The 22,611-nt window shown below is 42.6% G+C and overlaps 1 protein-coding gene across 4 annotated transcripts in view; it reads right to left on the bottom strand.

Annotated features, from left to right (window-relative positions):
- Positions 1-22,611, bottom strand: part of FGFR1 (fibroblast growth factor receptor 1) — a 122,621-nt gene that overhangs the window by 88,564 nt on the left and 11,446 nt on the right. For all 4 annotated transcript variants that reach the window (XM_070952402.1, XM_070952400.1, XM_070952399.1 and 1 more), the window contains exon 2: positions 1,093-1,295. In XM_070952402.1, the coding sequence (XP_070808503.1) occupies positions 1,093-1,183 (91 nt within the window). In that variant the 5' untranslated portion in view covers positions 1,184-1,295. The remainder of the gene's footprint in view (positions 1-1,092; positions 1,296-22,611) is intronic.

A 22,611-nucleotide genomic window follows, 5' to 3' on the forward strand; every position in this document is an offset into this window, starting at 1 on the left:
TTGTATTTTATGATTCTTGATGAATGTATTTATTATGTACAATGAGAGCATATGCACCGAAGACAAATTCCTTGTGTGTCCAATCACACTTGGCCAATAAAAAATTCCCATCCTATCCCATCTTCTATTCTTTCCCATCTTCTATTCTATTCTGTTCTGTTCTGTTCTGTTCTGTTTCTTATTCTGTCCTGTCCTGTCCTGTCCTGTCCTATCCTATTCTGTATCCTCTTCCTTATTCTATTCTAATTCTATTCCATTCTCTACTTTGTAGTCTATTCTCTATTCTATTCTGTTCTGTTCTATTCTGTTTCTTATTCTGTCCTGTCCTGTCCTGTCCTGTATCCTCTTCCTTATTCTATTCTAATTCTATTCCATTCTCTACTTTGTAGTCTATTCTCTATTCTATTCTGTTCTGTTCTGTTTCTTATTCTGTCCTATCCTGTCCTATCCTATCCTATTCTGTATCCTCTTCCTTATTCTATTCTAATTCTCTTCCATTCTCTATTTTGTAGTCTATATTCTATTCTATTCTATTCTATTCTATTCTATTCTATTCTATTCTATTCTATTCTATTCTATTCTATTCTATTCTATTCTATTCTATTCTATTCTATTCTATCCTATCCTATCCTATCCTATCCTAATCCTAATCCTATCCTATCATTATTTTTGATACTTCTCCCCCTAACTCTCTTTCTTCAGTTTGGAGATTTGCAAATACCGGAAAACCAGGTTGCCTTGTATATCTGACATGGCCAATCCTTCACAGGTTACACAGCCAGTAGAGAACACACAAAGTGGAAACCAGTTTCCTGCCAGGTTTCATGAATGAGAGGAAAAGATTGCTTCCTCATCCCCACCCCTCCTCTCTGTTGAAGAAAATATCTTGGACTGATATACTACAGCACACACCCAATAACATATTTTTCCTGCTGAGAAATTACGACAGTTCCATGCAGTTCTTCTGGGATATATGTTTGGCAGAAAATTAACTCCGGTAAGATTCTCCCCATTAACCAGCATCACAGCTGTAGAACACGTAAGAATGGAAACAAAACCATTGACCACGAATAAGGAAGACGATGCTCCTACCTTGTTCTGGCAAGGTCTGCGCTGGTCTTGCAGTGGACAGCGTGGCTATGACCAGCACAGCCCCCAAAATAAGACACTTCCACGTAAACATCCCACTTCTCCTGCTACTGGTCAGCAACAGAGTTCTCAGAATCCATGAGGGCTTGGATGTTTGCTGGCCAATACAGAATCGTTTCCTTCTTCCTTAAAGTGCAGGTCTTCAGCTAATCTAAAGAGGAGGAGAGAGAGAGAGAGAGAGAAATAAGTTAAATGCAACAGATTTTTTTTTTAAAAAAAACCAAAATGTAATACTTCCAATATTTCAATTAGGACCCCTAATTTAAGATCCTTTGTGTCCTGTGTGTTGTTAAGGATTAACAGACGTTTTGTAGGCACAACACTAGATACTTAGTGTTAAGGATATTGTTGTTGTGTTACCAACCAGCAGAGTGTAAAGCACAGAGAAACGTTGCTGAGAGCAATGAATAAGAGATGTGCAAACTGGTTTATCAAAAAGTTTACTTTATAGTGAAAAAACAATTTCATAGTCATTGAATCAATCCAAGTCTTTGCCAGTTAAATCAGTCCAGTGATACAAAAATCTTCTTACCACACAAACAGTAGTTGGTTAGAATAACAAGCTCACTCTGGTTCACAAACCACGATGGTAGCAGATCCATCCAACGATGATAGCACAATGGTAGCAACTCCACACACTATGGTAGCATATCATCGTTGGATGGATCTGCTACCATCGTGGTTTTTAATGGTGGACAGGACCACATGGTTTGAGGTCCTGGGGGAAAAAAAGAGCAGAGATGCTGAGAGTGCCTGGGTTTTATGCTCTCTCTGGGCTTTTGAATTTGAGCTTGTATTCTGATTGGTTGTGAGACTCCCATGGGGCCATGCAGGGGCAACTCTGTAGGCTGTGTATTTGAGTTCCAAGCTTGGTTGACTCTTGCTGGGTGATGATGTAATGAAAGAGCTTTGGGCAATTCCTACTATGGCTCCGCCTGAAGGAGGTAGAACTTTGTTATGTAGAATAGACTGGCCCAGGCTTTAATGGCCCATTGACAAATGGGGGTGGGGGCTGAGTTTCTGCCTCCCTTTTAGGGGAAATATTCTGCCCTTTTAATATTTCCTAAAATAACTCATTTTCCTAGGAGACGGGTGGGTGCAGGGGTGAAATCCAGTAGGTTCTGACAGGTTCTAGAGAACCGGTAGCGGAAATTTTGAGCAGTTCAGAGAACCGGTAGCGGAAATTTTGAGCAGTTCGGAGAACCGGTAGCGGAAATTTTGAGCAGTTCAGAGAACCGGTAGCGGAAATTTTGAGCAGTTCGGAGAACCGGTAGCGGAAATTTTGAGCAGTTCGGAGAACCGATAGCGGAAATTTTGAGCAGTTCAGAGAACCGGTAGCGGAAATTTTGAGCAGTTCGGAGAACCGGCAAATACCACCTCTGGCTGGCCTCCGAGTGGGGTGGGAATGGAGATTTTGCAATATCCTTCCCCCAGGAATAGAGAGGGAATGGCTATTTTGCAGTATCCTTCCCCTGGAGTGGGGAGGGAATGGAGATTTTTCAATATCCTTCCTCTGCCATGCCCACCAAGCCACACCACGCCCACCAAACAACGCCCACAAAACCAGTAGTAAAAAAAATTGGATTTCACCACTGGGTGGGTGCTAACTTCCTACAAAGGGAAAAAGAAAGTTCAGTTGCCTTTTGAAAAAAAACACCTTTGGGAGAACCGATGATGGAGAATCTCTACAGACATTTAAAATGGGAACATTTTTAAAGTACCTCTGTGTTCATGATGGGAACTCACAGGGTTATTGCTTGCATGTGGAATGTTCAACCACAGCTTGGTTTAATGATTTTTCCGAGTATGGAAAAAGTCATCTGATGGGCAAAGTATTACACCAAACAGAGGTTGCAAAAAAATCGAGGAGCAACAGTGCCAAAACAGTGACTTGCAAGATCAAATTTGCCCTTTATTCTCACAATTTTTAACCTACAGAGAACCTGTTAACAATTCACGGAGGAATGAAGACACCTGATTAGTAGAATACAAAAATAAACAACAAAGCCAGCCAATTAAATGCAACTCCATAAACTACTTATTTCAAAAATAGCACTAAAGAATCATATATATTTTTTTAAAAGGGAAGTGCTTCTTCACTCAGCGTAAAAAAGAGACCATGTTTCCCCGAAAATAAGACCCTGTCTTCTATTTTTTTGAACCCTGAAATAAGCGCTTGGCCTTATTGCCATGCGCTCAAAAGCCCGATTGGACTTATTATAAGGGGAGGTCTTATTTTCGGGGAAACAGGGTACTACTGCTTGTGCCATGTTGGTAGCTCTGAGAGGACATTATCCTGTTTCCCTGAAAATAAGACCTCCCCCGATAATAAGCCCAATCGGGCTTTTGAGTGCATGCGCTAAAATACCACCCCCCCCCGAAAATAAGCCCTTCCAAAAATAAGACCTCCCTGAAAAGATTTAACCACATACGCAGCCGGTCCCCGCCATTTCCTCTGGTTAGGGTTAGGGAGACAGAACTGGAAATTAGGTAAAACAGCAAGAGAAGCCCCATCTTGCTCCACGCGCCCCAAAATAATAAGACCTCCCTGAAAATAAGGCCAAGCGCTTATTTCGGAGTTCAAAAAAAATGTAAGACAGGGTCTTATTTTCGGGGAAAACACGGTAATTTCATCCCCTTCAAAATGTTCTGAATGTCCCTTTGCACATTTGAGCGGCTTCCAAAACTCACAAAACTTTGCTGGGAGAAAACGCTTCAATAATACAATAAAACATCTGTCCAAAAAAAAAAAAAAAGCAAGAGGTAAGATTAACCAACAGTTAGAATCATGCCCGTATCTTAAAAAATAACCACAATCAGGGTGGATAAAAATCAATGATTTTTTTAAAAAAAATCAGATTTTTTTGATTTAAATCGGATTTTTTTGATTTTTATCGAATTTATTTTAATAAAAAACTTTTGGGGTAAAAATCTATCGTAAGGTAGTTTTCTATTTAAGATACATAAATCATTTAGTTTATTCAGCATGAAATGGAGCTTAGTTATGTAGCACGAGGCTGTATATTCTGCAACACTGGGACTATCGGTGAGTCAACAGCGGGTCAAAGGAGTAGCAGAGATGACAGTTGCTCTTTAAAAATTATGATTTAAATCGAATTGATTTAAATCAAGCCTTTTTACTAGTGATTTAAATCATGATTTAAATTGTGATTTAAATCAACTCGATTTAAATCAAATCCACCCTGATCACAATCCTTCAAGAAATCACTGAATGGATGGATGGATGGATGGATGGATGAATGGATGGATGGATGGATGGAAGGAAGGAAGGAAGGAAGGAAGGAAGGAAGGAAGGAAGGAAGCAAGGAAGGAAGCTATATCCAACCCTATAATTCTATGTTCTATGCCAGTGACGGTGAACCTTTTTGGCACTGAGTGCTGAAAAGGAACCATGTGTGCCTCTGGGCCGAAACCTGGAAGAGGAGCTGACCAGGGCGCATGTGTGCGCCCAAAAATGAACTTCCGGTTTCAACATACTGAACTTCCGGTTTGAGCCAGCTATTATTCTGGGTTTCTGGTACGCATGCACACCTGACGATCAGCTGGCCGGCGTGCATGTTCACGCAGGAAAATGGAAGACCAGCTTTGCCAGTTTCCGGCATTGCCTCACACAAAAAGCCAGCTGATCCGTCGGGTACGCACGCGCGCCAGAAACCCAGAAGAGGAACAGGTGACGCCGCGTGTGCCAGGGGACACGGCTTCGCGTGCCACTTTGGGCCCGCGTGCCATAGGTTCGCCGTCCCAGTTCTGTGGAAAATGGAAAAGCAACCGCGAGATCCCGAGCAATACATTTGGAGCCTAGTCTTCATAGTTAGGTCAACTATTTCAAAAATGCGTCGTTCAGGCTCTTGCTGTTGTTTTCCGGCCTTCGTGTCTGGTGCCAGTTTTGTTGAAGTGCCCAGCTTTGTTCCATGGCACCAGGGCTTTTGATAAGCAAGTGGAATTTGATCCAGTGAGCCAAGAACGGCTGAAAAGCTGTCAGTATTTTTCAAATGGTTTTGTTTATCCACATACCACTCGAGAGGAGCCAAATTAGGAGAAAGGGGGTTGTTTTGCTCCCTTTTCTTAAAGAAAGCTGGCGAGTGGGACAAAAGAAAAGAAGAGAGAATGTAGAATAATTGTGTTGTAAGGGACCTTGGAGGTCTTCTAGCCCAACCCCCTGCCCATGGCAGGAAACCCTATACCACTCCAGGTAGGTAAAACGAGGACCCGGATTGTGGGGGCAATAAACTGACTTTGTATAAAAAAGAACACCACTGGGGGGGGGGGCGCGAAAGCCCTACTAAGCAGGTATATACAAAAGTATGAAGGCTATTGCTTAACGCATTGTAAGCCGCCCTGAGTCTTCGGAGAAGGGCGGCATATAAATCGAACCAATAAACAATAAATAAATAAATAAAATATTGACACTTTGGGCCCCATTTGGACATTATCACTTAGGTCCCCACAAACTGGGTCCTCAATTTACCTACCTTAGAAAGGATGGAAGGCTGAGTCAACCTTGAGCCTGGCGAGATTCGATCTTACTTTAATGGCAGACAGCTGGTGTTAAATTACAGTGCTTCTGTCTGTTGAGCTATCCAGGCTCCTGGATTTATTTATTTATTGGTTCGATTTATACTCCGCCCTTCTCCAGAGACACAGGGCGGCTTACAATGCGTTAAGCAATAACCTTCATACTTTTGTATATACCTGCTTAGTAGGGCTTTCGGCCCCCCACAAGCGGTGTTCTTTTTTTATACAAAGTCAGCTTATTGCCCCCACAATCCGGGTCCTCATTTTACCTACCTCGGAAGAATGGAAGGCTGAGTCAACCTTGAGCCTGGTGTGATTCGAACTTGCACTAATTTCAGGGAGCTGGTGTTACTTAACAGTGCTTTAGTCTGCTGTGCCACTGAGGCTCTTGGTGTATATCTTGGATATACTGTACCGAGTTCCAGGGTGGATTTGATTTAAATCGAGTTGATTTAAATCACAATTTAAATCATGATTTAAATCACTAGTAAAACGGCTTGATTTAAATCAACTCGATTTAAATCATAATTTTTAAATTATGCTACTCCTTTGACCCACTGTTGACTCACCGATAGTCCCAGTGTTGCAGAATATACAGCCTCATGCTACATCACTAAGCTCCATTTCATGCTGAATAAACTAAATGATTTATGTATCTTAAATAGAAAACTATCTTACGATAGATTTTTACCCCAAAAGTTTATTAAAATATATTTGATAAAAATAAAAAAAAATCTGATTTAAATCAAAAAAATGTTTTATTTTTTTTAAAAAAATCATTGATTTTTATCCACCTTGCCTAGTTCCCTCAACCGTTCATTATATGTTTTAGCCTCCAGTCCCCTTACCATCTTTGTTGCTCCTCTCTGCACTTTTTCTAGGGTCTCAACACCTTTTTATATTATGGTGACCAGAACTGGATGCAGCATTTCAAGTGTGCTCTCACCAGTGAAAGCCTAAAGCAGCGCTGTCACTTCACGCGATTGAGAAAGTCGAAGGAAAACTGTAATGATTTAAAACTGGCTGTAGCCCCTGAATTTTTCTTCCCTGAGACACCTCAAACTTGGCTCTTTGCAAAGTCATGGGGAAGCCCATCCTGATTTCATTTGAGTGCCAGCTTCATGGTTCCAGCATGATTCGTAAGGTTGAGTCACATGAAGATGATGTGCTGTCCTTCAGGCGTGGAAAAAAAAGAGGCCCAGGAGCACGGAAGTGGCGTCAGAAGGAAAACATGCAGTCTGCAGCCAAATTCAACTGCAAGTTTTGGAACAGAAGGAAGGAAAACCACTGTCTCCTTGAAAATTGTGAGTCGGAAAAAAAGCAACAGGTCCCAACTTTTCAATGTAACGAAAAGAGGCTCGCTGTCCCCCCCCAGTCCCAAATCGCAAAGAATCCAAAGTTGTGAACATTGCATGGAAGTAGCAAAACATATAAAACTAATCCAAGCGCATTAAAGAGAAGAATCAGCCCCAGAGTCTGGGATCACAATTCGCTAAGCTATGATGTAATTTGTTTTAATTCTTGCTTGCCGTGTTTTGTGAACCGGGATACTGGAGACTATAAATCATGATCTATTTGTATGGTTGTTTCCTGCTGTTCTCTCTAGCTATTATTAATGCTTTTTACCATCCAAACGTGTGTGTGTCTGTATAGAGAGGTACTGTAGATGAAAATGCAGCACAAAGTAATCTGGAAAATAACAATAATGCTAAAGTTTGCAAGGTATCATTTCTGGATCTCCCTTTGTAAATATATATATATATATACCTATTAAGTGTTTTTCTATCAAGGCACCTGGTCTACCCCAACATGTGGGAGGGAGCATCCTGCTTCCCTTTCATCTTTCAGCTCCAATCCAGGAGCCCTCAAGCAGTCGCATTCACGACAAACCATTTCAAACCAAATTTATATTTTACTGATAAAGAAATAAAGGAAGACTAGTATAGATCTATTTCAAGCTATTTAGCTCTCATCAGCTAGCCATACCCTTACTCAGATTCGAGTATATAGGTATAGGTATATATACCCTCTGCTGACTTCTTGTCTCGTCATTTCACAGGAATGTCTCCCCCCTCCTCATTTCCACGACGACCGAGCTTCAAAGGGATTTAGCAGGCAAAAGTTCAGAGCTTATCTCTCCTCTCTATGCCAGCGCTGAGGCGCTGACATCTACTGTATATATAGGTAGTCCTTGACTAATGACCATTTGTATAATGACTGCTCAAAGTTACAATAGCACTGAAAAAAAAATGTGACTTATGACCAGGCCTCATACTTACAACAATTGCAGCATTCCTGCGGTCACATGATCAGAATTTGGGCAGTCGGAAGTTGCCATTTATGATGGTGGCAGGTCACATGATCGCCATTTGTGACCTTCCTGGGGGGAGCTTCCGACAAGCAAATTCACTTTTATTACGGCATGATTCGTTTAACAACAATGGCAAAAAAGCTGCAAAATCAGGCACGTGCCTGTAGTTGAGGAGAATTTGGACCCCACCCACCCCATACTTTCTTATAAAAGGAAGTGTGACTTCATTCAATAAACATGGAGGACCCTTAAAAGTAAAGGTTCCCCTCGCACATATGTGCTAGTCGTTCCCGACTCTAGGGGGCGGTGCTCATCTCCGTTTCAAAGCCGAAGAGCCAGCGCTGTCCGAAGACGTCTCCGTAGTAGATGGGTAAAATGAGGACCCAGATTGTTGGGGGCAATATGCTGACTCTGTAAACCGCTTAGAGAGGGCTGTAAAAGCACTGTGAAGCGGTATATAAGTCTAAATGCTATTGTCTGTCCTTCCTTCCTTCCTTCCTTCCTTCCTTCCTTCCTTCCTTCCTTCCTTCCTTCCTTCCTTCCTTCCCTCTGCCCACTGCTAGCAGTTCAATCCTGACTGGCTCAAGGTTGACTCAGCCTTCCATCCTTCCGAGGTGGGTAAAATGAGGACCCAGATTGTTGGGGGCAAGAGGCTGACTCTGTAAACCGCTTAGAGAGAGGGCTGTTAAAAGCACTGTGAAGTAGTATATAAGTCAAAGTGCTATTGCTAACGCGACCCTCAATGAAATAAGAGTTTGAATCCCTTGCAATAAAAGCAACACAAAAATAAAACCCTTGAGATGTATTTGGAGTGTTTATATCAAGAGCAAGACAGGATCAAACTTTCTCTTTCTCATAAAGGAGGTATTTATGAGAAGGAAGCTGGGCCGCCTTTAAAGATATGATGTCCCTTGACTGGCTGACGTGCTATAGACGTGGCAGCTTCTTCTCAGGGTACATTTGGACTTAGAAATGATGGATGAATGTGACAATAGACATCACCTTAAAAAGGAATGTTTATTTAAGACGGATCTCTCCATGGGGCTTCTATACCTTAAACCTAAAAAGAGACTAAAATTCCCTACAGTAAAACTCCTGCTGACGTCACGGAAAACATCCACAAAGTTTGTCTAGCAACATATGGAAGGAATTTGACCTTGTTTTTGGATCGGGGATGTTTTTCAACATTTCAATCTACTCTACTGCTCTGAGATTTCCTGGTCTTATCCAATCCAACGAAAGAGCAGGTCTCTTCTCTTCTCTTGAGGAAGAATTGGTTAGACATATAAAAGAGAAAGGTCCAATGCATATTAAAAGGCTATATAATGTTTTGTTAGAAAGTGATTCAGAAACTGAATTGGTTAAAGATTGTATGATTAAATGGGCACAGAATTTTGCAGAACCAGTACTGTTGGAAACATGGGAGAAAATATGGGTTCAGAATGTTAAATTTACACAATCGCAGAATTTGAGGGAAAATTTTTACAAAATGTTTTACAGATGGCATTTAGATCCCAAGAAATTATCCTGTATGTATCCCAATGTTCAGCCAAAATGTTGGAGATGTGATTGTTTAGATGCTACATATTACCATGTTTGGTGGAATTGCAAGAAAGTTAAGGCTTTTTGGATAAAAATATGGTGGGTTATGCAGAATGTGTTGAAGAAAAAAATTCAATTTTCTCCACAATTGTTTTTATTGGGTATAGTTTTACATTGGATGAAACTAAGTTGATATTGTACATGATAACAGCAGCAAGATTATTGATAGGTAAATATTGGAAAAATGAAGCTTTGCCCACTATTGAAGAATGGACTTTGAAGATGGCTAGTTTTGCGGAGATGGCGAAGATCTCAGCATACTTAAAAGACTGCTCACAAGAGACTTATGTATGGGGATGGAAAAAATGGATAGATTATGTGCAGAATAAATATCAAGTTAGGAAGTATCAAATAGCTTTTCACTGAAAGTATTATATAAAAATAGAAATGTATGAATGTATGAATTGTGAAGAGAAAAAATTATAAGGGGGTTTGAGGGGTTCAAGTTTTATAAAAAAGGGATTTTGATGGGATTATATTCAGTGGAAGTCAGGGGGGGCTAGGGGGGGTTTGGGGGGGTTAGGGTGGGGAGTGAGGGGTGGGTTGGGGGGGAAAAAGTGGGGTAAAAATGTAATTGTAAAACTTTTGCAATAAAAAAAAAAAGAGCAGGTCTGATCCTGCTTAGCTTTTTTCAGCCGACTAAAGTTGGCTATAGGGTGACTCAGTGGCTAAGACGCTGAGCTCGTCGATCGAAAGGTTGGCAGTTCAGCGGTTCGAATCCCTAGTGCCGCGTAACGGGGTGAGCTCCAGTGACTTGCCCCAGCTTCTGCCAACTTAGCAGTTCGAAAGCAGGTAAAAAAATGCAAGTAGAAAAATAGGGACCACCTTTGGTGGGAAGGTAACAGCATTCCGTGCGCCTTTGGCATTGAGTCATGCTGGCCACATGACCACGGAGACGTCTTCGGACAGCGCTGGCTCTTCGGCTTTGAAACGGAGATGAGCACCGCCCCTAGAGTTGGGAACGACTAGCACATATGTGTGAGAAGAACTTTTACCTTTAACGTTGGGTAGTTGCTGATGAGGACATTACAATATTGATGCTTAATTAAAATTCCATCAAATGTTTTCTGCTCTTGATAGTAAGCAGGGACATTATTATGCTTCTACTGGCTCACACTTTCAGACGTGATGGATTGCTGCTTCCCAGGTTCCCATCTATCTTTCTCAAGTTGTGTTCCCCAGATGTGTTTAAAACCCAGTCTTCCTGGATGGTGACCAGGAGAATTCTGGGATTAGCAGCCCAACCCATCTGGAAGACAGACACCAATGTGAGGAAAATTCATCTATAACCCAGTGTTTTCAGAATTTGGTGATCATAAGATGTATGGACTTCAACATCTGGAGTCTTCCAGGAGTTGAAGTCCACCCATCTCAAAGTTGCCAAGGTTGAAAACACTGATCTAACCCATTTGCTGAGGTTATAAGGAAGACTGAGCACTGAAGAACTGATGTTTTCCAATTGTGACATTGGATGAGGCTCTTGAGAGTCTCTTGGATGGCAAGGAAATCAAACCAGTCAATCCTAAATAAAATCAATCCTGAATGAAATCAGTCCTATTGTTCTTTGGAAGGACAGATATGGAAGCCAAAGTTCAAGTATCTTGGCCACCCAATGAGAAGAAAGGACTCATTGGAAAACACCCTAATGTTGGGAAAGATGGAAGACAAAAGGAGAAGGTGGAACGGCAGAGAAGGAGGTGGTTAGACAGTGTCATCAACACAATGAACATAAATTTGGGAAAATTCAGGACAGAGGGGCCTGGTGTGCTGTACAAATAGTCCTCAACTTACAACAGTTCACTTAAGGGACCGTTCACTGAAAAAAGTGACTAACGACCATTTTTCACACTTATGCACGCTGTAGCATCTCCATGTTTACATTCAGATGCTTGACAACTGACTCACATTTATGACAGTTTGCCATGTCCCGGGGTCACACAATCACTTTTTGTGACCATCTGACATGCAAAATCAATGGGGAAGGCAGATTCACTCAACAACCGGGTGACTTAATATCCATGGCAAGGAAGGTCGTAAAATGGGACAAAACTCACTTAGTAAAATTTCTCACTTAGCAACATACATTTTGGGCTCAATTGTGGTCGTAAGTTGAGGACTACCCATAGTCCGTGGGGATGCAAAGAGTCATACACAATTTAGTGACTGAACAACAATAACAACAATATCAATGTTACACACTTGGCCAAAGAGGGTTTCAAACAGGAACAGAACTCCCTTTTGAGATATTTACTTCTTCCTCACGGAAGAAGTAAATATTGCATTTCCACTTTTTAACTGTGAAGAAGCAATTGAACTCAAAGAACATAAAGACTCAGCTCTTCTTGGTATTTACACAGACGCTATATAAATTTCAACAACCTCCCTCCTCATTGCACAAGGATGGAAAGCAAACAACTGTCGCCCTTCAGTTCCTTCCTTCCTTCCCACCTGCGGGAACTTATTCACCTCCAGTTTGATTCCCCACCCACCTTCATAACATCCTCTGGGGTGTTTATGCTTAAGATTTTAGCACGTCTCCAAATAGTAAGTAAAAATTTACTTGCCATGGATACTACCCACTTTACCACACGGCAAGACAACATTTTTGGGGACCTATTGGTACTGACAGATTTTATTTTCCTGGGCTCCAAGATCACCGCAGGTGGGGACTGCAGCCAAGAAATTAAAAGACGCTTGCTCCTGGGGAGGAAAGCTATGGCAAATCTAGACAGCATACTAAAAAGCAGAGACATCACCCTGCCAACAAAAGTGCATATAGTCAAGGCTACGGTTTTCCCAGTTGCAATGTATGGCTGTGAAAGTTGGATCATAAGGAAGGCTGAGCGCCAAAGAATTGAGGCCTTTGAACTCTGGTGCTGGAGAAGATTCCTGCGAATCCCTTGGACTGAAGGCGACCCAACTGGTCAGTCCTAGAGGAGATCAACCCTGACTGCTCTTTAGAAGGCCAGATCCTGAAGATGAAACTCAAATACTTTGGCCACCTAATGGGAAGGAAGGACTCCCTGGAGAAGAGCCTAATGCTGGGAACGATTGAGGGCAAAAGACGAAGGGGACAGCAGAGAAGGAGGTGGCTGGATAGAGTCCCTGAAGCAGTCGGCGTGAGCTTAAATGGACTCCAGAGGATGGTAGAGGACAGGAAGGCCTGGAGGAACGTTGTCCATGGGGATCGCGATGAATTGGACACGACTTCGCAACTAACAACAACACTAATCATAACTGAATTAAGTAATAACATTTCTGGACAGTTCAGTCACATAATACTTGCAGATTCTAGATTAATAATATTTGCATGGGCTTGTAAATTAAGATTCTTCGTTTGTACCATGTTAATTGAAATGAACAAATTTGAGCCAGAGCTAATGTATTGGACTTGATTTTGGAACAATGGAACTAGTTAAATACATTTGTATCTGAAATTGATTGAGGGCGAAAGAAGGAGGGGACGGCAGAGAACGAGGTGGCTGGATGGAGTCACTGAAGCAGCCGGCGTGAGCTCAAATGGACTCCAGAGGATGGTAGAAGACAGGAAGGCCTGGAAGAACATTGTCCACGGGGTTGCAATGGGTCGGACACAACTTTGCAACTAACAACAACAATTGGCACGTGGAGGCCTACAGGCACATGGGCTCAGCACTGTCACCATCCAGCAGATAACATGAAGTCTGATAAATTGTAGCCGTTCCAGTAAGATCCACAGAGAATACAAGAAACTGCAAGGAAATATTAGTGCCATAAGACAGAAAGATTTAGGCACAAAGATTTTCCAAAGCACCAAAACGCAAGACAAGAAACAACGGAATTGACAATCTTTGTCAATGGACCATCATCTGCAACACAATAGGACCCATCTAGCAACAGAAACTCACCACATGGCACCTGGGAAGATTACATCAGCCAGCAAGGCTAGCTAAGACCCCCACCCCCTGGGAGTCTGACAACCAATCAGGATACTCTTTCTGGGCCCCAGGAAGTTCAAAGCCAGAGAAAGCATAAAACCTGGGGACTCACTGTGTCTCGCCCCCTTTTCTGTTCAGGAACTCAAACCATGTGATCCTGTCCACCATTAAACCATCTTTCCAAGCAGTCTCCATGTTTCCAGTGTCTTTTTCCCCACTTGGAGCTGAACCCAGAAGGATATTTCTTCCTACAATAGAACTAGAAGTCACCCTTCCTCGCCTTCTCACTGCAATGGGAATGATCCCCTGGAGGTACCATCACTTTCCTCAATGGAGCCCAGAAACTGTAGTTTGGGGGAATTTCCTGAAATTCAAGATCTTTTCTTCTTGTCATAGACATAGAACTGCACTTTTCACCGGGGGAAGGGGGTGGAATTGCTAATCAAATTTAATTTCCTATGTGTGCTTCAGATGAGACACTATCGCATTGATAAGAAATGAAACCAACTTCTCTCTGGATGTCGATTTTCAATGAATGTTCTTTTAGTAAATAACACCGGCCATTTGCATTGCAAAACTATACTGTGTTACTGTAGGAAGTTAGCCCCCACCCCTCTCCTAGGAAAATGAGATATTTTAGGAAATATTAAAAGGGTAGAGTATTTCCCCTAAAAGGGAGGCAGAAACTCAGCCCCCTCCTCCTCCCCTTTGTCAATGGGTCATTAAGGCCTGGACCAGTCTATTCTACATAACAAAGATCTACCTCCTTCAGGCAGAGCCATAGTAGGAATTGCCCAAAGCCCTTTCATTACATCATCACCCGGCAAAGCTCAACCAAGCCTGGGACACAGACAACCTACAAAGTTACCCCTGCATGGCCCCATGGGAATTTCACAACCAATCAGAACACAAGCTCAAATTCAAAGCCCAACAGAGGGCACCCAGGCACTCTCAGCATCTCTGCTCTCCCCCCCCCACCCAGGATCTCAAGCCGTGTGATCCTGTTCATCAATAAACCTTCTTTCCAAGCAACTTCCATGAATCCAGTGTCTTTTTCCCCACTTGGAACTGAACCCAGAAGGCTATTTCTTCCAACATCGCCCATGAAGAAAATGTAGGCATCATTCTTCCATCTCAACCAGAGACATATACATAAACACCAATTAACTTCACATTTCAATACGCCAAATATTAAACTGCATGGCTTACATCAAGTTAATTATGTCGTTTCTTCTTTCTCACGCATGAAAAATTATAATGTATTGGCAACTTTGGGGAAGAACTGGTATTTTTACGCTACATCAAAAGGGTTGAAGCTAAAACAACATATTCTAGAATAGAATAACAGAGTTAGAGAGGAACTTGGAGGTCTTCTAGTCCCAAGGATCTCCAGAGTTCCTCAGCTTTGCTGGCTGAGGAACTCTGGGAGTTGAAGTCTTAAAGTTGCCAAGGTTGGAGACCCCTGTTCTAGTCCAATCCACATCTCGAGCAGGAAACCCTATACCAGTGATGGCTAACCTTTTTGCCATTGCGTGCCAGGAAGGGGGGGGGCGGGGGAGGTTCACGCACGCGCGTGCCCACACCCATAATTCTATGCACCCCGCCCTGCGCATGCGCGCCCAACCCCCCCTCCCCCCCTTGCTCCTGGCCAGTTTTTGTTTGTCACCTGGCTCCAGATCCTCTCTATGCATCTGGGGAGGGCGAAAACAGCCTTCCCCACCTATCCCCCAGGCCCTCAGGAGGCAGAAAACAGCCTGTTTCCCTACTTCTGGTGGGCCCAAAAGGCCTGAAAATCAGGTGGCCGGCACGCACATGTGTGCCAGAGCTGAGCTGGCGTGCCCACTGATATGGTTACATGTGCCATCACGGCCCTATACCAATGAAATGGCTGTCCAGTCTCTTCTTAAAAGTTGTGCAGCCACAACTTCTGAAGACAAACCATTCCTCTGATTGATTTTTCTCACTGTTAGGAAATTTCTCCTAGTTGTAGGCTGCTTCTCTCCTCCTTTAGTTTCCATCCATTGTTTCTTGTCTTACCTTATGGTGCTTTGGAAAATAGGCTGACACCCCCTTTTCTTTATGGCAAGCCCTCAAATATTGAAACACTGCGATCATGTCTCCCCTACTCCTCCTTTTCACTAGACTAGACAGACATACCCAATCCATACAACCATTCTTCATATGTTTTAGTCTCCAGCCCCCTAATCATCTCTATCAACCTTCTAGGTTAATGGCAGAGGTGAATCCAGTTCATAGCTCATGCTCTTTACCATTATATGTCAAACCAGCTCTCACTGGCAGCAATACAGTGATTCTTACATACCAGAAGAAGTGACTAAGAGCAAATTCTAGTGGTCCTATTTCATTCCTTGAGGCTTGATAATTGAAGCTCTCTAAGTCAGTTATGACATTCTAAATATTAGACCCTTAAAATAAACAATACAGCGCTATTTTAAACACAGGAAATACACAATCCACTGCACCAGGACTCATTGGGCATGAAACCTAATGACTGATTATAACATTATAGAAGTAACTGCAACAAGAATGTCTTTTTCTGGGGCAGGGAACATATTTGCATGGTAGCCAGCATTCCAATGTAGGAAAGTGTATCTCAATTTGGCAGCTTCCAAATGGATGGGTGTCAGTTCCCAGAATCACCAGTCAACCGGGCAATTGTTGAGAATTCTGGGAGTTGTTGTATACATTTGTGACTTGCCAAGATTAAGAAACATGATTTAAACCATTACTCACAGATATGTGAGTAATGTCACGTATTGACTGGCAGATCATATTAACCAACAGATCTTATAACTCAACACATTGTCTCATTCCCAGTAGTTAACCACAGTTAAGTAAAGACCATTAGCACTTTGTTAAAATATTTTTTAAAGAAATCCCTGCCACAGCTGGCTTCGTACTATTAGTTTCTCCTAATCTTGGTGCTTTCACACATAAAATAGAGTGAATAGCAGTCACAGCTTCTTAATAGACATTCATGATAGAATTTTCCCAGAATAGCACATGAAAATCACAATGTGATTTCACAATGTGAAATCAAAACTGGCTGTTCCCAAAATGGATTTGGGTAGTTTTGCCTTCCAGTTGGAAAGTTGTCGGGTTCAAATCTGTGATGGGATGGACAAGAGACAGTCTCCAGATGTTATGGAACTCTTTAACTCCCATTAGATGTTAATATGTCAATGGTCCATTGATAACATCTGGAAGAAAACCACACTTAACTCATCCCCTAATCTGCAACTGAGTTAAATTTGTACCTAATCCTGATCAAGAATCATAGCTGAAGGAGGTTTTAATAGTCTAAGGCACTGTTTTTCTGTCTTGGCCACTTTAAGCTGTGTAGACTACAACTCCCAGAATCCCACATATTGGCTTGGGAATTCTGGGAGTTGAAGTCTACAGAGTTTAGAGTGGCCAAAATTTAGAGGTGCTGGTCTTGATCACATCACTCATTATGTATGTTATTACTGCCCAGAATATCATCGGGCTCTAGCTACCAGCCCTGGACGACAGCTTCGAATCTCGCTGTTTGAGGAAGTTGAATAACATTCTCAGAGACTCTTCCCATCCTGCTTACAATCTTTTTGGACTGTTGCCTTCCGGCAGAAGATAAAAGAACAATTAAAACTCGGACCGCACGTTTTCTGAATAGTTTTTATCCCAGAGCTATAATTGCACTCAACAAGGAACTAAAGGGCCACCATCAGTGAGCTGTTGGGCAGCATTACTTGGTCTGTTGTGTGGACGTTTGGGTGGATTAGGGTTGGGGAATTTGTGGTGGGTGGGAGTGTGTTTGGGGATTGTTATGTGTGTTGGACCTGGTCTTTGAGTGCTAAGTGAATTTCATTGTAGGGGTATACTGTGTATACATGTACAATGACAAAGTTGTTGTTGTTGTTGTTGTTGTTGTTGTTGTTGTTGTTATTATTATTATTATTATTATTATTATTTAATCTTTAGTGAGATTCACAGCCTTTGAGGCTGGTTAATAGCTCAGCAGCTCGAGTCCTAACCAAGGACCTAGGAACTGTTAAGGTATCATCGGAGGACGTAAGCTGTTCCGAGTAAGGTGGTTTTTTGTAGAGTCAAAATGTTCAAGTCCGGCAAATTTAGAATTTCTAAATAGCGGCGTAGCCCTTTGGGTATTGCTCCAAGAGCTCCAATTACAATCGGGACAACACACAATTTCTTTTTCCACAGTCGCTCAACTTCGATTTGCAAGTCCCGGTACTTTGTGATTTTTTCTTGCTGCTTATCTTCAATCCGTGCATCACCAGGTATTGCAATGTCATTGAACCATATTATTATTATTATTATTATTATTATTATTATTATTATTATTATTATTATTATTATCTCTTGGAGTTTCTACAAGCATCTATTTGAAAACAAACAGAATCAATGTACAACGTACAGAATCAAAACAGAGGCTATGATCATGCAGAAAATTCTATAAGCAAATATGAAATTCCTTTGTCTCACTGTATTTTATGTATGTTTACCTGTGCATTTCCACCAGTTCAGATATCTTCTTCAGATCTAGCAAATATGTGCCCTGCCCTCTTTCCATCATTTTAAGCCTTTCTGTAATACCCAGACAATTTTTCCTTATTCCGTCTTCTCCTTGTTATGTCAGGCTGACCGAAAATTATCTAGATTGTAGGCTGTTGATTTTGGGTGCTATTAAAGGGCAGATTGTTAATTGTTGAATGTAACATTGCTGCCTAGTTACTGCCTGGCAGAAGAGCTGCTGACATATTTTTCTATCCCAGGAGCCAAACTAACACGGCTAGCCAAGGAAGCTTTGTCTTTGGTGAAATAGGATGCTCTTAGGGAACAAAATGAAGGGTGTAAGCTCCACTTATAGTAGTGTTTCTCAACCTTGGAAGCTTGAAGATGGGTGGACTTCAACTCCCAGAATCCCCCAGCCAGCGCTGCTGGCTGGGGGATTCTGGGAGTTGCAGTCCACCCATCTTCAAGCTACCAAGGTTGAGAAACACTGACTTATAGGGAAGATAGACAATAGCAAAAGGTCTACAGAGGAGATGTAAAACACCGACTGCGTACTGAAATGGCATCTTCATAAAAAGCAGAGTTGATCTCCCAGCCCATCTCCACCGCGCATGCACGCATGCATCCCGCCAGCCAGCTAGTCTCTTTGGGTCTCTCTACAATGCATATGCGGGAGGGGGGATATGGGGATGTGCGCACACATGCGCGGAGGGACGGGCACATGTGTGGGTCGGTCACATTGCATTTTGGGGATTTGCACACACGTGTGTGTGCCCCCCACACCCCGTTTTGGGCCTGGAAGGCCTCCTGCACCAACCTGGAAGCGTACGGGGGGCACATGCATGGGAGATGTGCATGCATGCAGGCGGGGCGTACGCACGGGGGGCACTCGCATTGCATTTTGGGGTGTGTGTGCGTTTTGGGCACTTGGGACCAAAAAGGTTCTCCGTCACTGTTCTAGAACTTCCCTGAAGATGGGCTGTAGCACGAGTTCAAAAGCACAGAAGACAAAACCTCTGTCCCCAGGGGGACCGACCCGGATTGGATCCTACAACACGTATTTTACTTAACACAGCAACTTGAATATATTTTCCTTGAAAATATAAGAGACACATAAGAGGAATTCTGCCTCTCTTTTTTTTCTAGGCTAGGTCTCAGCAATTTTCTCGAAGGGAAAGATGCATTTAATTTTTTGAGCCCCCCCCCGCGCACTCCCCCCCAAAAAAGGCATATGTATTGACTGTTTCAGCTGCTGAGATTAAGTCATCCATTTGCCACAAACATACTCCTGGGAAGCATCAAGCCCAGAGGAAAATTGTAACAGCTCCTATTTCTCTTCCGATATATTTCCTCGGAACCTGGATGTCCTTTATTAGGGGTTCCCAATGGGGGGAGCATCACAGTGGACGGGGTTGATCGAGTAACAACAGATTCCCATCTCCCCCCATTCCGCTCCCACCCTCCCCATCTCTAATCGGATTTTAGATGTTGGCATTAACTTATTCCTATTTTTGTGTGTGTGTGATTGTAAGCCACTCAAGAGTTACCCTGCGGTAAGATAAGTTTTATAAATAAATTTTATAAATAAGTACATTAGCAAGCTATCCCTTCGTAGCCCTCACAGCTCGTTCACAGCCTATTAGTCTCATATTTTGATAATGCACTAATCTCCTCCTTAACCCCAGCCAGAATTAAGTCTCCTGAAACAGAGGGGGAAAATCTTACAATTTAGATTAGAGGAGAGAGAGTTTGAATCAAGAACTGATAAGACCGAGGAGCTTTTGAGATAAGAAAATTGTTCACTGCCCCCAGGTTAGATTTGCAGGTATAGTTCTCAGGGGATCAAAATAGGATTAGGGAGATCTGAATTTAAATCCCAGTTTGACAAGGGAAGTTAAGTGGGTGATATTAGGAAAAGTTATAACTTCCAAACCTTAGAGCAGGGGTCGGCAACCTTAAACCTTTAAATTATATATATATATATATGTCTTTGGTTATTCGGGTTTTCTCCCGCGTAAAATTGGAGGTGTCTTGGCAACGTTTCGACGAAGTCTCATTCGTCATCTTCAGGCTGGTGCTTTCGGCTTCGTGCTTCTAGGAGCAATGTGTGTGATCGCAGCTGTTTCTTCCCTTTAACTGCCAGTGGGGGTGTGAACTGATTGGGTGGGAGCTTGGCTGTGTTCTGATTGGGTGGAGGTGTGTTCTGATTGGTTGGGGGTTTGGCTGTGCTCTGATTGGATGGGGGGGTTGGCTGTGCTGTGATTAGCTGGGTGTGTGTTCTGTTTGGGTGGGGGCTTGGTTGTGCTCGGGTTAGTCTGAGTAGAAGGGGGATTTGAGCAGGGGGATAGATATATATATTATATGTATATGAAATCTTATTCTGTTCACTGCCCTGAGTCCTTCGGGAGAAGGGCGGTATAGAAATTCAATAAATAAATAAATAAACAAACAAACAAACAAACAAACAAACAAACAAACACTCAAAGAGCCACAAAGGTCCTAACCAGAAGCCCCTATTCAATTCTGGAGCCAACTAGAAGTCCGGTTCCCATACCATAGAGTCTCCTCCTAGCACGGCATCCTTTTTCCTCAACCTGTCCTAACCGAAAGCCCTATCGATCGTGGAGCCGACCAGCAACAGGGAGCCGCAGCAGAGGGATGAAAGAGCCACATGCGGCTCCAGAGCTGTGGATTGCTGACCCCTGCCTTAGAGTCAGAATAGAGCTGGTAGGGACCTTGGAGGTCTTGTAGCCCAGCTCCCTTCTCAAGCAGGAGATACCATTTCAAACAGGTTGCTGTCCAGTCTCTTCTGAAAAACCTCCAGTGATGGAAGCACCCACAACATCTGGAGGCCAGCTGTTCCACTGGTTAATTGTCCTCACTGTAAGGAAGTTTCTCCTTAATTCCAGGTTGCTTCTCTGCTTGATTAATTTCCATCCTTTATTTTTGGTCCTGTCCTCTGGTGCTTATCCTGCTTCACCAGATTATTATTGTCGGGGGAAGTAAAACTAAGGAAGTATGCATCTCGGATTTTAGAAAGAAAAAAAAAATCATGTGACATCGACATCAATAAAATTATCTTGCTTAATTTCAACTAAACTAAATGTTCTGTAGTTGTAGATTTCGTTCTGATGTTTCTTCCTGCACCGTTTCAGGGAGGGAGCTGAAGATAAGGCGGCCTGTTTTTCTATCTCCTCAAAACATCAAATTGGACCCCAAATCCACAGCGTTACCTAGCCATGGACAAGGATCTCAGCGCCCACAATCGCCCCATTAAACATCAAGGTAGATCCAACATGGGAAATGTCATCTATATCAGGGGTCTCCAACCTTGGCAACTTTAAGACTTGTGGACTTCAACTCCCAGAGTTCCTCAGCCAGCAAAGGAACTCTGGGAGTTGAAGTCCACAAGTCTTAAAGTTGCCAAGGTTGTAGACCCCTGATCTATATAACCTTTCAAGAGAAGAAGCCATCTTGAATGCCACAAGTCCATTTTAATAGCTCTGAGTAATCCCTTATTCCTACTTTAGCGCAGGCAATTACCAAGTCTGTCAACGAACCCTCAACTGCATTTCCAGTGTTCAAAGCATGTATTTCATTGTCATCGTTATCTCACCTCTAATAAGCAGGTCCATATTCTCATCTCCAGACAGAAAGCCGTGGACAGGGAAGGTTTAGTCTAGGAAAGAACTTAAGGGCTGAGGGCCTCCTAATTACTACGTTCATCATCCTACCAAGCCATGGTTTGATTTATCACGATTTAACTCCACCGCAATTGCTGGGATTCACAGAACATGCCGAAACCATACATCAAGGTTTGCAAACCACAAGAGCCAAAAGATTCTCCCCCAAGCCAAACAAGACAACTTCTAGCTTAGTCGATCACATCAAGAATCAAGTCGGAAACCGAGGTGAGATTTAAACCAAGTATGGAAGCCCACTATATCTTACCTAACTTTATGAGGCCTTGAAATATCTCTCATAGTTCCCAGTCAGCGAGCCAACCGGCCAGTTTGCTGGGAATTATGGCATTTAGAGTCCAAAACACCTGCCAGTTTTATGTTTAATTATCAGCCTGAAAAGTACAAAGGGAGAGAGAGCAAAGACTCAAGCCCTACCAGCCGGAAACCATTTTGTAGCCTATCATTGAAAAGTTATAATACATACCAGGAAAATACAACAATTTAAAGCAATTTAACTGCCGAATGCATGGAGTCTGCAAACTTTTATGGCCAATTTCTTAGTCCAAATTCTACCAGACCCTCAGTTATAACCTTGCCCCCAATTAGCAAGCTCTCTGTGTGTGTGTGTGTGTATTTCAGCACACACTGTACCAGTACTCCTCTGGTCTTTTTACAGCTCAGAAGCTAACCAGGCTTGGGTCTAGTTAGTAACTGATGAGAGGCTGGCATAGAAAAGTGGAATTGCAGCGTAGATGGGAGGGTTGAAAAAGCTCCCAGAAAGGCAACTGTGGCAATCTGTGGCCAAGAAAACGCATGGATGAAATCACCAAACATCAAAGTCAGCTTGGAGATGTTCTGTTTTTTGGAGGCAACACGAGTG

Source organism: Pituophis catenifer, unplaced genomic scaffold (assembly GCF_029215685.1).
Source record: "Pituophis catenifer annectens isolate HBS135680 unplaced genomic scaffold, rPitCat1.0.hap2 SCAF_12, whole genome shotgun sequence".
In the NCBI taxonomy this organism is placed as follows: Eukaryota; Metazoa; Chordata; class Lepidosauria; order Squamata; family Colubridae; genus Pituophis; species Pituophis catenifer.